The sequence below is a fragment of the Phyllostomus hastatus genome, unplaced genomic scaffold, assembly GCF_019186645.2.
Source record: "Phyllostomus hastatus isolate PE091 unplaced genomic scaffold, TTU_PhHast_1.1 phas_contig_210, whole genome shotgun sequence".
NCBI classification, from domain to species: domain Eukaryota; kingdom Metazoa; phylum Chordata; class Mammalia; order Chiroptera; family Phyllostomidae; genus Phyllostomus; species Phyllostomus hastatus.
Window position 1 is genome coordinate 29106431 of NW_025333737.1, and position 15874 is coordinate 29122304.

The following is a 15874-nucleotide window of genomic DNA, read 5'->3' on the forward strand; positions in this document are numbered from 1 at the left end:
TTTCTACAGGATAAGGTCAATTTCAGAGAAATACTCTAAACACCAGGTCTAATTTTAGTATTGAAAGGGGAAATTTGTTGTTTGTTTCTAAAAACAAAAATAGCTCATCAAAAGCAGCAGAAGAGGAACTGTAAAATTTCACAGGGATGGTGTCAGGATGAATAGTTACTTGGTTATTAAAAAGTTATATAAAAAAACACTTTTATCTTCTATGACAATGTTCTTTATACTTAACATTGGAATGTGTCACTACTCCCTAAACAGTTCAGAATCCAGTGTTTCAGACTCCAGAGAGTGACACCTAAGGGGATTGATAAAAAGGAAATGGGTAAAATAACTTCTGTAGCTACTCCACACACCTCACGTGTGGGCTTCAGGTAGTGAGCGACTTCCTTCCAAAAAGGACAGTGTGGACGCGGGCGACTTCACAGCAGAACAAGCCAACAAACACCACCTCAGCCGGGCTACCGAGGCGACATCCACAGTAATAAGGCGCCGTCACAGAATGTGCATCTGGCAGGACGTGATGGCAATGGCATTGCACCTCTGTCGTCTTCCACATGGAAACCCACCACCCCAGAGAGAGACATCAGATTCCAAGGAAGAGGCATTCTGCCAAGTTCCCGGCCAGTTCAGTTCAGTGTCATCAACACTGTCATTCACTGTCAAGGTCATCAAAAACAAGAAATGTCTGAAAAACTGTCAGAGCGGACAGGAACCTATGGACACGTGGTCACTAAACACAGTGTGGGATCCCAGATGGGATCCTGGAGCAGAAAAAATGATGCTGGCTAAAAACAAAGGAAATCAGAGTAAAGGGTGGGCTTTAAAAAAAAGATTTTATTTATTTATTTTTTAGAGAGGTAAGGGAGGGAGAAAGAGAGAGAGAGAGAAACATCAATGTGCGGTTGCTGGGGGTCATGGGCTGCAACCCAGGCATGTGCCCTGCCTGGGAATCGAACCTGCGACACTTTGGTTCCCAGCCCGCGCTCAGTCCACTGAGCTAAGCCAGCCAGGGGAAGGATGGATTTTTAAAAAATAGTAACGCATCAAATATTGGTTCCTTCATTGTGGGAAGTGGACCCCACTGGGATGCTGATCGTAGGAAAAGCCTGGTGGGAGGACACGGGAACTCTCTGTACTGTCTCTGCAATTTTTCTCTAAGTGTAAACCTGCCCTAAAATGGAAAACATGTTTTAGAAGTGGAGGGGCAACAGCCACTCTTCACCGGGCCGGGTCCCTTCTGAGAGTATTCAAATCGATCCCGCGAGATTGACAGGGATGGATGACTTATAACCAGGAAGCTAACAGAACACCGCGTTTCTGACACCCTTTGACTAAAACTGGAAGGAGAAACTTCTAGAAAATCGCAGACAACGCCCGAACGCGCCTTCCTGATCCTCCCTTCAAGAAGGAACCGTGGAGGCCGCGCAGGAGCCCAGACGCGGTAACTGCCATGGGTGGATCTGACTCACTGCATCGCATTTCACGGCTTCTGCTCTGTGGGTAAAATTAACGGTGACTAAAAATGAAATCACTGACGAAGGTGGCTCCCGGACCATCTGAGAGAGTCCAAGCACTGACTCGGCTGGAAGGAAATAAAACTGAAAAAAGAAAAAAAGAAAAAAAAAAGAGAAAGAAAAAAAAAAAAAACCTTCTTGATCTCACCCCAAATAATCATTCTGCACCCTGTCTGAACTTGGGCTCCCTACCCGCCAGCCTACTCAAAACCACGACGGAGGGTGCCCCGCCGCGGCTAAGCGCCAGCCGACACGCATGCCCTTGCAGGCCACCGCACCACCAGCCCGGAAGGAGCCGCGGAAGGTTCTGGCGTGGCCTCGCTCGGAGCTCCCTGACCTTGACCTTCCCATCCCTACATGACAGGCAGAGATGGGGATCTCGCCTTTCCATTGGGCGAGGTTAGTCCTCGTCCCTATACGAGCCTGCGTGCGGGGCCTCACCCGTCTCTGGACAAGAAAAACGCTGTGCACACGCTTTCAGACTGGGTTCACGAGTAAAAAAGAGCCCACGCGGAGCTCTGAGCTTTTTGCAAGGAGGAAGTTCTCACGGGCTCTCCCTGCCCCGGATCTTAATATAATCGCACCCCCGGCCCACTCTACTGCACCGCCACCCTCGGGAGGTCTTCTCTCGACCTCTTCAGGCCCTGGCCTAAAAGCGTGACCGCAGCGCTAAGCCTTGGGTTCTTTTCCTCTCTTTTCTTCCGGCAGGGTGCTCAGAGACCGAAGACACAGAGAGTAGGGGAAAATGGCGCCAGACGGGAGCCGCGAGGCCTCCGCACGACGGCGACCACGTGCGCACGAGGGGGCGGGACGCCGGCCTCTCGCGCTCCCGCCCCAGCCCCCTAGCCCCGCCCCTGGGCGTGACCCCCGGCGGTTTGCTCCCGCTCAGTGGAGCAGACCCGGGGAGGCGTTGGGTGGGGCTGAGATGGGAAGAAGGAACGCTGGCCCTCGACGGTTCCCGCTCCACTAGCCCCTGAGCCGCGATGCGAGCGTGGGTCTTAGTTGCCGCGGTGCTCTGGTACCTCCCCCGAAGTGGGTATCCTCCCGCCCGACCTCCAGGCCTCTCCCTTCTTGCCGGTCCTATGTCCTTCGCTTCGCCCCGCCCTGCCCTACTCTGAGTCCCAGGCTCCTCTTCTGCCTACAATGTCAGTGGTTTCTTTCCTCCACAGCTGGATGGCAGCGTTTTTCCGAAGTCACTAAAAAAGGCTTCGTTTTTGGCAAGACAGCGCACACAGGTACTAAGCACCTCTGCACCCGCACAGTCTTTCGGAAGAGCCGGGGTGCTGTGGTCCTGCTAAGGTTCTTCCCGTGGAGAGAAAGGCAGCGAATGCTTACTGACCATCTACCGTGTGCTCAGCACTAACTGAAGATTGCATCGTTTCATCCTTACAGCCACCCTTCTGCACCTCAGTTGTGATATCACAGCTTGTAGGGAGCGAGGATTCAGTCCAGATCTCTCTCTGATGCCACCACACTTCCAGGGGCCTCTGCTGCTTTGCAACGTGCCAGGCCCACCCAGAGAAATAATTTCCAGGACTGGAAGTTTCTCTGTTTGGAACGCCCCTTTCTCTTCCCTCATTAACTAACTAAAAGAACTCCTACACATCTTTTAAGGTTCAGCTCAAATGCCCTTTATCACTGTAATGAAACTTGCCCACCCTCCCCAAGGAAAATTAGTCACATTGCTAACTTGACATAACTTTGGGCTGGTTCATAGTATTTGTCAGGTTTGGAATTCCTCACTTTTTGGAGCCCTGCCCTTCCCCGCCACCACCAAATTGTTGGACAGTGTCTTCCTTATATGTTCAGAGCATGGCATTCAGTGGGTTTTAACATCAATGTCTTGGGCTGCACTGGTTCCAAGCAGATTATTGTTGCTTCCATCAAATGTGAAACAGAATAAGGTAATTGCAGAGAAACGCCCCAGTATGCCCTATATAGACTTCATTATTGTTCCCAACAGAGGACATTTATGGTGAAATACTAAGTTTCACTTAAGGGTGACAAGGATCATCTTTAAAATAGTTTTCAACCAAGTCCTTTCCTGATCTTTAAGTTGATTTCACTACCCCTTCAAAAAGTTATGATTGCAGTGAGTTCTGAATTTGTACACTGTATTGTGTACATTTTTATAAACAAAACTATATCACAGAAAAAGGAAAAAATTGACTAGTAGTCTAGAGTTTTAAAAACCAGGAGAAGCAAAAAGGACTTGCATTCTAAATGTCATAGTGAGTGATATTTGCTGATTTTTAAAATAGTGAACTCCAAAAAGGAACTTATCTTTTGGGACAAATGGTAGTACGTGCATTTATTAATTTTTCTATATAATGTAGCTGTATATTATTTTATTTTGTTACAGTGAAAGTATATGTAGAATTACATCACCATAGCCCATTCCTTGTCTGTATGGATATAAAACATGCTAGGAAAGAAATAGTGGACCCCACCTACTCATGGATTGGGCCTAATGAAAAGCCATTAAAAGGTAAATCACTTGATTTTAATACCTTCTCTTTTAAACGAAGTGAACATTTTTTTTATCTTCACCTGAGGACACGTTTTCCATTGCTTTTTAAAAGAGAGAGGAAGGAACAGAGGAAGGGAGAAAAAAATATTCATGTGAGGAAGAAGCATCCATTGGTTGAGGAATCAAATCCACAGCCTAGATATGTGCCCTGACTGGGAATTGAACCTGCAACCTTTCAGTGACCAGATGATGCTCCCACCAACAGAACCACACCGGCCAGGGCTGGTGTGAACATTTTTTTAGAAAAGCACTGTTACTTATTGGAATATGCAAATTAAAATTTGATTTTAATCGCAGTTTCACTTGCTCCATACTTAGACAAACCATGTTATATCTTGGTCTGTGCCTTATTTTCTCCTTACATAAAAACTGAAGCAGTAATTTTTGCACCATTCCTCTCAGAGCTCTATTAGTCCAAAAAAAAATTTTGTAAAGCCCTGGCTGGACAGCTCATTTGGTTAGGGCATCGTCCTGATACATCAAGGTTACGGATTCAATCCTCAGTCAGGGCACATACAAGAACCAATCAGTGAATGCATAAATAAGTGGAACAACAAATGGATCTCTCTCTCTCCCTGTTCCTCCTCCTTCCCTTCCTCTCTCTCTCTAAAATCAATCAATATATATTTTAAAAATTTTATAAAACCTAAAATGTATCCTTGTAGCACCTGTAATAGGAGATGAAGTGTCTAATATGTAATTGTTAATGATATTAGAAGTTGGATTATAAACATTAATTTTCTGTTTTATGTGAAGAAATGTTATAGTATTACAGGTCAGTATAATTTTATTTACTGAATTATGGGCATAAACTAATTGAAATTAGATGCAAAGAAATGAGTGAAAGAAAACCAAAATCTATTTTGAAGGTGTACTTTTCTCATGTGATTCTCATATGACAGAATTACAATTTTGTGACATTCTTACAGTGAAAACAGTCCATTAATTTTTAAATTTTTGTATTTATTTGTAACCCCAAGTTTACTAAATAAAGGTTTGAATTGTTACATTTTAAATAACCAAGTAATTCACGCTTTCTGTTTAGGAAACTATCGAATGAATATAACTGAAACAGGAAAGCTGATGGTGAAAGATTTTCTGGAGACTTTTTCTGGACTTTACACATGTACTTTTTCTTATAAGATCGTCAAAGCACAAACCCAAGTAGAAAAGATGGTAAAACAGAGATATGAGTTCATGATGTTTGGTAAGAATATAGGCACATTTTAATTTACTTAGTTCGGATCAGAAGTCAGTGTATGGTTTCTCCCATGAAAATGAGTCTGTTACATATAATCAGTGTAACTTACAGGGTATTTTGGGTGTATTTGACCAGGTAGACTCTTAAATTAATGCCAAGATGGTGTATCCTGACTAATCCCCTTCCAGCCTCCCACTTTCCACTGTTTAGGTGTGCAATCTGCTGTATCACAATTTTGCCAGGTATCTGAAAAACAGATATTTAATCCTATAAACACAAATGAATGATCCTTTTTACTGGACTGTTCTGACAACAATGATACTCTGCGAATGAAGACCCTACCCCCTCCAGAAAAATCTTACTTTTCCTTGATACTGTTATCTCCATAGCCAACCCACAGAAGCCCTGTCCTTAACTTGTACTGAGTAGATAATATATATCAGGTGAAAATAACCTTTTTTTTATTCAAGGTATTCGTTTTGTATATTTTTGAGACCACACTGATAAAACATTTTCTTGGATAAGTGAAGTTTCTGTGCTGATTTGAAAAGTGTTGAAAAAAAATTAATGCTAGGCACCATTTTATTCTCATCTTTTTTAAAGCCTATCGGGAACCTGATTATTCGTATCAGATGGCTGTACGTTACACCACAAAATCTTGCGTAGGAAACTATAATGACCTGTTTTTTAGAGTGCTGAAGAAAGTCTTGGATAATTTAATCTCTGATTTGTCATGCCATATCATTGATTCATCATATAAATGCCATTTGGTGGAAGTTCCAAAACATGGCGTCATAGCTGAGCTATTTATAGCTTTTCAAGGTAAAAAAAAAATTTTTAACTTTGCTTTTATAAGTTTAATCTTAAACCATGACAGATTACAAACCTAATTACCAGATAAATGTGAGCTATCTTACAAATAGTAGGACTTAAATGTTTGCTAAGCATTGAAGTATATTTTGGGTCTTAGCCTGGTTATAGTTCTAAAGGTGAATGCATCGCCGTGACCTGAGCGGTTGGGCTTGGCCCCTCAAAGCTACGGGACACCGGTTTGGTTCTCGCTCAGAGCACATACCTGGGTTTCAGTTCTGCCCCATTCAGGGCGCGTAGGAGGGGCAATCGACTGGTGTTTCTCTCCCTCCCTTCCCATATCTCTAAAAACAAATACATAAAATCTTTTTTAAAAATGAATGCATTATTTACCTTCAACTGTGATATACTGTTGCTTATGTTCTAGATGTCAGTGTTATTTTATCAATATGGCCTTTAACTAAGCAGCTAATATGTAACATAGTTTTTTAAATAGAATTTTAAATCGTATTTTGGAGAACTTAATAAAAGGGAGGACCTAAACCAAACTCCTTTCTATTTATTGTCTATTTTAAAGCCTTGTAGTTACTTCCATTAGCCCCCAGGTGGAGTAAAATCATAATGTATAAATTATTCAAATCGTGCAACTTGATTACTGGGATTAGCTAGGTTAAGCACATGCACCCATTTATACTAAATTCAGCATTTAGAGCTTTGTTGGAATGTTTGGAACTTTTCAGAATCCTTTTGTGAGGATCTCATTTTTCCCTCTCCAGTTAACCCTTTTTCACCACAGTGGAAAAGTGTGTGTCAAAACTCTGCTGACTGTGAAGAAATTACTAACCGTAATATCCTCCAGGTGAGAATTTCATTGTCAGGGAAAATATTTGAATAGTCAATGGGGCTATTCAAATTTTTTTAACTATTTCATTTTCTTTGTTATTTTATTATCTAAAACTTCTAGTAACTGCTTAAAAAAGATTTCTTCATGTTGTGAATATGTGTCAGTAATAAAGACTTGCTTTTATTTTAAAAACCTAAATATAAAGCATTACTGACTTTTGGTTCTGGTTATTTAAACTAAGGCTGTGAGAGTCTTGGCCATTTCAAGGTGCTTTGTTTTGGAATAGTACCTGTGGAATATTACATAGCTCCCCAGGTTAATGTGATATAATTTTCTATGACAGAGGGATGGATCCCTGGGTTTGGTTCCCCAAATGTTAACTAAGCAGCAGCTTGAAGAACAACTCACAGTCAGGTCATCCTAGGTTAAACCAGTGGTTCTTTTACAACTGTATCTATGATGATCATAGTAGTTGCTACCTCCTCTGCTGTCCTCAGAAGCTAAGGATGTAGTCTTGAAAAGTCCCTTCAGCTCTGACTGGTGTGGCTCAGTGGGTTGAGTGCTGGCCTGCGAATCAAAGGATCGCCAGTTCGATTCCCACTCAGGGCACATGCCTGGGTTGCAGGCCAGGTCCCCAGTAGGGGGCACATGAGAGGCAACCACATATTGATGTTTCTCTCCCTCTCTTTCTCCCTCCCTTCCCCTCTCTAAAAAATAAATAAAATCTTTTAAAAAATCCCTTCCCTCTCCTGGTCTAGTTCCTGAGCCCATACCCTTTATATTGTGCCTGGCAAAGGGAAGCACTGAGTTTATATTAACCATTATTAAACTCTGTGTTCAAAAAAACGACAATAAAATCTAGATCATTAGTTTGTAATGCTGATTAGAGAAAAGCTTTAGTTTCCATTTTACTTGGCTCTTTGGAATTAGAAATAATAAACATCTACAAATGGAATAGATGTGGTGCAAGTTATTCAAAACAAGTGTTCATTAACTTTAATTTTTCTTACCCATCATACATATGAATTGACAATCGATAAGGTCAAGGCTAGACTAATTTTAGTATTAATACACAACTTTCCAGGGATTCATCTGTCATGTAAAACCTGGGTGGAGTGGGTGTGTTCATAGTACATTTCATTGCCTCTGATGCAGGAGGAGAAACTGGTTCACAGTTCAGTCACTGCCCTTCTCCCTGGTGTTTTAAAATCTAGGCAAGAGACCGAATAGCAGAATTTTTCCGGCGGCAAGCGAATCTTTTCTACCATGATCCTAGTAAAATTCTCCCCGCTCTGCACTTTGTGGACCACAGCTTTGAAATGGCACGTATGGACAGCTGCCGTCCGGGCTTTGGGAAAAGCGAAGGCATGCATAGTAACTGTGCTACGTGTTGCGGTAATTATCAGATATAAATGGCCACAGATGCTGCGTTATAGAACTGTGCACCCGAAACCTGCATAATCTCATCAACCAGTGTCACCCCAGGAAACCCAATACAAATTTAAATAGATAGATAGATAGATAGATAGATAGATAGACAGACAGACAGACAAGTATTTAGGGTATATAGTCAGAAGAATACCAGTAGATGAATAATTCACTTAGGATAATTGAACTGAATCTATATAGCGACCCTCTTACAGAAATGTTATATTCAGCTAAAGGGAAGTAAAAATTCAAAGACTACATTTCCGAATGTGATGGTCTTCATGTGTGTTAACTCTTCCTAATGCACTCTTTTCTATTACAAAACGTGCCTGGAGTCTTCTGCCTCCAGCTGCCATACTGTGCAGGAAAACAGAATGGCACCGCTTCGAAAACAGAGAATTGGAAACAGGAACTAGAAAACCAGAAACAGAAACGCGTAAACCAGGCACTGCAGGAGGTCCTGTAAAATCCTGATCTTGGTGAAACACAAAACAAAACAAAACAAGGTCCTAACTCTCCTGCCTTTAACATCATTAATCCCAATGTTCAGAGCTCAAAGCTAATCTCCACAACGTAACTGACTGCACATCACCCAGGAAGCACATCGTAGGTATAGAGAAGGTGTGAGGTTGCAGGCAGATTTATATCATTGGTACAAAATTCCTCTAACTGAAACTACAATCATTTCCTCCGTGGGCTTTCCTCTGCAGTGGTTTGCAGCCCTGGGACTTTCAGCCCCGACGGTGATGTCACTTGTCAGACCTGCACTTCGGCCCACACCTACGGAGCTAAATTGTGCCCCCCGACATAAAGTGCAGCACGAAGACTGGAGGTAACGGCGTTGTCGCTTGCTTGTGGAAGTGGGGGGCACGGGACTTGCACACGCATCCCAGAGCACCACAGTTCCATTAAGTAGGATCAGTCAGGCCCAAACACTGGAAAACACACATTCTAGAAACTTTAAAAAGATGGTTGACGTGGCATTTCTCAGAAGGCATGTAATGTCGCCCGTGTTCAGAGGGAACTGTAAGTGTTAGTGGATGGTTTTTAATGAGATATGTTTTGTCATTTACAAACTGAACCTGTTGCTCTGTACCTAAGGCTATATTAAGATCAAAAAGAGTAGCGAAGTCTAATACAATAAAAACTTTATACTTTCCATATATTAATTTGTTTGAAATCACTCTTACATGATATAAAGGCATCTATATTACCTTTGTATTTAGAGGCAAAAAAAGTTCTTTCTTTTGGTCTCTTCACTTTTCGTTTGTTTTTTACATAATTAATAGACTTTATTTTCCAGTAGTTTTATATCCATAAAATAATTGAACATACATTACATAGAGTTTCATACCCCCTCTCTGTCTATCCCCCACCCCCCGCCCCTCCCATTTCCCGGTACTAACATCTTGCACTAGTGTGATACATTTGTTACAATTAAGAAACCAATGCTGATACATTCATAGTTTACACTAGGGTTTATACAGTTCTGTGGGTTTTGACAAATGCATGATGACACGTGTCCACTATTACAGTCTGGTACAGAATAGTGTCACCACCCTCAAAACCCCTTGCTTCACCTGTTCATCTAACCCCCGCACCCCAGACACCTCGACAACCACTGATCTTTTTACTGTCTCTGTGACTTTGCCTTTCCCAAAATGTCGTTTACTTGGAGTTTACAGTTTGTACATTTCTCAGACTGGCTTCTTTCATTTAGCAGTATGTATTTAAGGTTCCTCCATGTCTTTTTGTAACTTGATACCCCTTTTATTGCTGAATAATATTCCACTGTATGGGTCTGTGGAGAACGCCTTGATTAATTCCAGTTTTTGGTGATGATGAATGAAGCTGCTCTAAACATTTGTGTGGAGGTTTTTGTGTGGACGTACGTTTTCAACTTAATTGTGTAAATACCTAGGATCATGATCGGTGGGTTTATGGTAAGATTAGGTTTCGTTTTGTAAGAAACTGCCAAAGTGTCTCCCAAATTGGTTTACCATTTTGCATTCCTATCAGCAATGAATGTGCTCTTTTTTTAAAAGATTTTATTTATTTATTTTTAGAGAGGGAAGGGAGGGAGAAAGAGAGAGAGAGAGAAACATCAATGTGCGGTTGCTGGGGGCCGTGGCCTGCAACCTGGGCATGTGCCCTGACTGGGAATCGATCCTGTGATGCTTTGGTTCACAGCCCGCGCTCAATCCACTGAGCTGCGCCAGGCAGGGCTGAATGCGCTCTTATTGTTCCTCATCCTCGTCAGCTTTTGGTATTTTCCATTTTGGGACTTTAACCATTCTAATAGGTATATTGTGCCATTTCATTGTTGTTTTATGTCACTGTTGTTCTTTCTGCCTGTCACTGGATCTACTCTTTTCAGGGAAACAGGCCCCTTCTTCTCAGGCGTTGTCTTCCCGCTGAACCTGTAACTGAGGCTGCAGTAAGCCTTGTCGCCTTTCAGCTAAGGCATGTGCTTCTGGACGGTGGGGTCTGTGGTAAGACCATTCGGTACCATGGTCTGAGCCAACTGCTGCACTTCCCTTGCCATGAAGCGAGGCCCTGGATCAGACATATGCTTTGTGGAATGCTGTGGTGGCAGAAAAGGCATCCATCTGGGAGTCTGCTGGAGACAATGCTTGCAGAAGCATCACAAGTGTGGAAGGCAGCTCTACATCCAGAACGTGTGTCTATTCCAATAAGGATGAATCTCTGTCACTTAGACGGTTTTAATCCATCACCATAAAAAAAAGTAAAAAACCCTAGGCACACAGATTAATGTATGTCTTCCTGAGATAGACTAATGTATTATTCTTTTTGCTTTATAATAGCATGTCTCTTTTTGAAACAGCAGAATTTTTTTAAAGATTTTATTTATTTCTTATTTTTAGAGAGGGAAGGGAGAGAGAGGGGGAGAGAGAGAGAGAGGGAGAGAAACATCAATGTGCGGTTGCTGGGGGCCGTGGCCTGCAACCCAGGCATGTGCCATGACTGGGAATCGAACCTGCGATGCCTGGTTCACAACCCGTGCTCAATCCACTGAGCTACGCCAGCCAGGGCTATTTTTTTTAAAAAAAAGCAGAATATGAACATTCTAATGATAGAACCATCCCCTTAAGATTTCAAGGTCTCCTTCTGGAGGGTAGAACCAGAATCTTCCTAAAGAGTTAAATGCCCAGGGAGCTCAAGGGGAGCGCTGCCTGTGCTCCCAGATCACAGCCGATGCAAGTATGTGCCCGGCACAAATTCTAAATGTGGCCTTTAATGTATTTATTCTATAGTCCTTATGTTCATCATAGTGAGTAGATGTTCATTCACATTTTATATAGTGAAAACAGAGGTAAAAATTGTGAATTAATTTTCCCAAAGTCACACAGCTGGTAAGTTGTAGAGTTGCCACTGGAAGCTTCCAGAATCTAGGCTCTTAATGACCACACATTCTGGTGTTTCCTAGGAAGTCTCCCCTCTAGCAGGTAATCGCTATTCCTAACATCTCATATGGGATCTTCAAACAAAGCAGTTTAATGCTAAAGTGCCCATTAGGCCAAAATAAATAAACAAATACAATAAAATAAAAGACAAATTTTAACTACGTCCAGGGAGGGAAAACTCACAGTGCAGGTTAGAGAGTGAACCCGCGATGGCATTGTCGCAAGATTGCCACCTGGTGCTCTCTGTTGGTGTCAGCCGGGTTGACTCCTCTTCCCCTCCCCTCAGAAAGGCTCACAGGACGGTGGCACTGTTCTTGAGTTTGTGGATTTTCTTTTCCCTGAGCCAGAAAGGCATTTTCTCCTTTTACATTTCGTATCCCATCCTCCCGGGCCCTTTTACCCTTTGGGTCGCCGCCCTGTTGCCGTCCTAGCTGTGCTCACCAAGCTTTGCTGACCACACAGCCCACGCAGCTGATAAATATTTCTCAGGGCCCTTCTCGCCTTCCTCCTCCCGTTTCGTAAGTCCCTTCAGTCCTTCAGAAGGAAGAGCGTAGATCAACTGACAGATCAGTGCGATTACCTTCTCCTCTAAGAGTGGAAATAGTTTTCACAGTCATAAGCAAAGCCTGATCTCGAGAAAAAATAATTTTTAAGTTACAATAATGGGGATAATATTTGTATCACTGCCCAATTTGTGCACATGTCTGTGGCCCAGTGTGGAAGTTGTTTTTTTTTTTTTTTATCATAGCAGGCTTATTGTCTCACCAGTAGTCTATTCCTCGGAACTGCTGATTAATAGCCAAAGAAAGAACTTTCCTGTTTCTCCCTGAGTCAGGGACTGTAGCTGTCAAGAAGCAACATAACAGCCCTGGCTGGCGTAGCTCAGTGGATTGAGCGTGAGCTGCGAACCAAAGTGTCGCAGGTTCAATCCCAGTCAGGGCACACGCCTGGGTTGCAGGCCATGGCCCCCAGCAATCGCACATTGATGTTTCTCTCTCTCTCTCTCCCCCTCACTTCCCTCTCTAAAAAATAAATAAATAAAGTCTTTAAAAAAAGAAGAAGAAGCAACATAACTTCAGAGCGCTAGGGCACAATCATAAATTATGTAGGTCTGAGAGACACGGAGCTTGCAGAAGCCCAGCTGATGCCAAAGGATGGATAGTTCCCGAGCGGCAGTGTTCATTATGAAGACTCCCAAACGTGGGAGGTGGAGTTTGGATAAACAGATACAATGCTATCACTTTGGATCATCTCAGGCTAATGCATTGATATCCTAGTATCAGAATCTGGAAACTAACAGCAATGAAGGTGTTTGGAAAACAAAGAAGATAAGGAAACAGGAAGGAAAAAAAAAAAGAGGAAAAAGTGGTTTTAACCACCAACCATTGAATAGAAATGGTTGCATGCAATTCAGAGGGTAAAGGAAGCAGACCTCAGTCCAAATGAACTTATAAACTTGAAGTTCTTTTCTGTTCTTCTTTTTCTTTTCAGACGCAGGTGACACAGTTTTGACTGAAGAGCTCTAATTTAGGCGCCCGGAGCCTACCTAATTTTTGTGGAAGACTTCTGGAATGAGCCTCACACAGAAGGAAATCAACCAGCTTTCAAATGCAGAGGAAAGACTAAACCGAGGGCAGAAATGTATATATGCCTCCCTCTCCTTTCCTCGTGGCCCAGCTCTGTCTGAGTCTAATATTCAATGGTTTCTAAAGCATCTCCCAAGATCCGTCTGCCCTGAATGATCGAAAACCAGTGAGGAGCACGTCCGTGGTCTCCGCGGAAAGACCCTTGCCTTCCGATTCCCGCCCGGGCTCCGTCGTTTTCCAATGTGTCTTTGGCAAAGACCATGTCCTCACCCCTGCTGTGGGGGAACTAGTACCAGTCTCCACCTCTCTTAAAATGTAGTTTTATGTAACATAATGTATACAAAAGAATTTTGTAAATCATAAAGCACCAACAATTTCAAGACTCTGCATTGGTTCGTGTGTCCTATGACCGGTAAGGAAGTGCTTCCGCACAGCCAGGAATCCACAGCCGTCACCACGGTGCTGATCCATTCAGTCAGTACGTTTTTACTGGATGTTACTTTGACTTACTATTTATTTACTTTTATTGGCTACGCTCAGTACCTCATCCTATCATCCATCCTCCAAAGAGGAGGATCTCTAAACAATGTAGTTTCTCTGTTTTTGAACATTATGTGGAGAGAATCATATTGCATATATTCTTTTATGCCTTGATTCTTAAGATTGATCTCGTGGAACATTAGTTCACTCATATTTATTGCTGTATAGTATTCCATGATAGAAATATACCACAGTTTGTTTATCCATTCTATCATTGGAGAGCATTCAAGTTGTTTCTAGTTTTTTGTTTGTTTTTAAGAATCTTTTTTAAAGGTTTTTTTTTAGAGAGAGAGGGAGAGAAACATCAAATGTGTGGTTGCTTCTCACACGCCCCCACTGGGGACCTGGCCTGCAACCCAGGCATGTGCCCTGACTGGGAATCGAACCAGCAACCCTTTGGTTCTCAGGCCAGTGTTCAATCCACTGAGCCACCAGCCAGAGCAAGTTGTTTCTAGTTTTTGATGATTACAACATCCTACTACAAATTCTTAAAAGGATATCTTGTGTGATGCACATGTGCACAAGTTACTCTAGAGTTTATACTAGCAGTCAAACTTCTGGGTCATAGGGTGGGTAAATCTTCCCTTTGTAATGCCAAACTGTTATTCAAAGTGGTTGTACTCATTTATCTTCCCAGTGGTAGTATTTGAAAGTTCTCATGGTTTCAGGTACTTACAACACTTGAGGCTGTCCCTTTTTTTTACAGTGTAAAATTTTTGTATTTAGGATTAGCCAGCTGGACTCAGTTAGATGATCCCAATTTTCTGGGCAACATCCAAAGCTCAAAGCTCAAAGCCAAACATACATTTCTTTCCTTCCTCAGGCCTGATCAGGGTGTTGCCCTTGGCCGTGTCAATATCATGGAGCTTCGTCACAGCCCGTTTGACCTGGTGCTTGTTGGCCTTGACACCCACAACAAACACAAGTGTGCCACTGTCGTCCATGTTTTCATGGCTGACTCGGTAGTCAGGGGGAACCGATGATGGCATAGTGGTCAAGTTTGCTTCTCCTGGGGGTGCTCTTCCGAGGATATGTAGGCGTCCTTCAGGGCCACAGGGTCTTCAGCCATTGGAAGGTGGGTGACGTGTGGCTCTCCTTATTCTGTGGCTGTGGACACCTTTTAGCACTGCTTTCTTTGCCTTAAAGCTTTGGCTTTGGCTTTGGCTTTGGCTTTGGGAGGCGCAAGGGCTTCCCTCTTTGCTTTCAGCACTATCTTCCTGAAAAGTGATATTGTCTCTTTTAACCTTTTTCCAATGTAGTGAATGAGCATTGGTATCACATAGTAGTTTTTGTTTTATTTCCCTGATTACTAATGATGTTCATCATCCTTTCATATGTTTGTTAACCATTAGGATTTTCTTTTTTATTTTCAAAGATTCTTATTTATTTTTAGAAGGAGGGGAAGAAAGGGAGAAAGAAGGACAGAAACCTTGATGTGCAAGAGATACGCCAATCAGTTGCCTCTCACACACCCCCAAGTAAGGGACCTGGCCTGCAACCCAGGCATGTGCCATGACTGGGAATTGAACTGGTGACCTTTTGGTTCTCAGGCCAGAACCCAATCTAGTGAGTCATACCAGCTAGGGTAAGATTTTCTTTTTAAAAATATTTTTTTTAAATTTTTTTAATTTAAAAAAATTTTTTTTAACTTTTTTTAAATTTTGTATAAGACTTTTGTCTATTTTTCTATTGGATCATCTTTTTTAATTGATTCACACAAGCTCCCTATACACTGGATACTATTGCTTTGTAAGTTACATATGTTTTAAATATTTTCTCCCACTCTGTGGTTTGTTTTTGTACTTCTTTATATCTTTCGGTGAACAAAAGTCTTTAATGTTAGTATAGTTATAATTTTGCCTTTCCCATTTAGAGCTAAAATCCACGTGCTGTGTGATAGGGATCGAATTTCATTCTTTACCCATGTGGTTACCCAACTGTCCTGGACCATCTACTGAAAACACAGCCCTTCCCCACTGATCTGCAGTGA

The 15874-nt window shown here is 42.4% G+C and overlaps 1 protein-coding gene across 1 annotated transcript; it reads left to right on the forward strand.

Annotated features, from left to right (window-relative positions):
• Positions 1-2503: 2503 nt before the first annotated feature.
• Positions 2504-13315, forward strand: ZPBP2 (zona pellucida binding protein 2). The gene is made up of 9 exons (XM_045837092.1): positions 2504-2552; positions 2690-2755; positions 3883-4008; positions 5096-5257; positions 5855-6073; positions 6838-6920; positions 8120-8300; positions 9044-9165; positions 13250-13315. The coding sequence occupies exons 1-8, from the start codon at positions 2504-2506 to the stop codon at positions 9142-9144; spliced, it is 987 nt and encodes a 328-aa protein (XP_045693048.1). The 3' UTR covers positions 9145-9165; positions 13250-13315.
• Positions 13316-15874: the final 2559 nt, after the last annotated feature.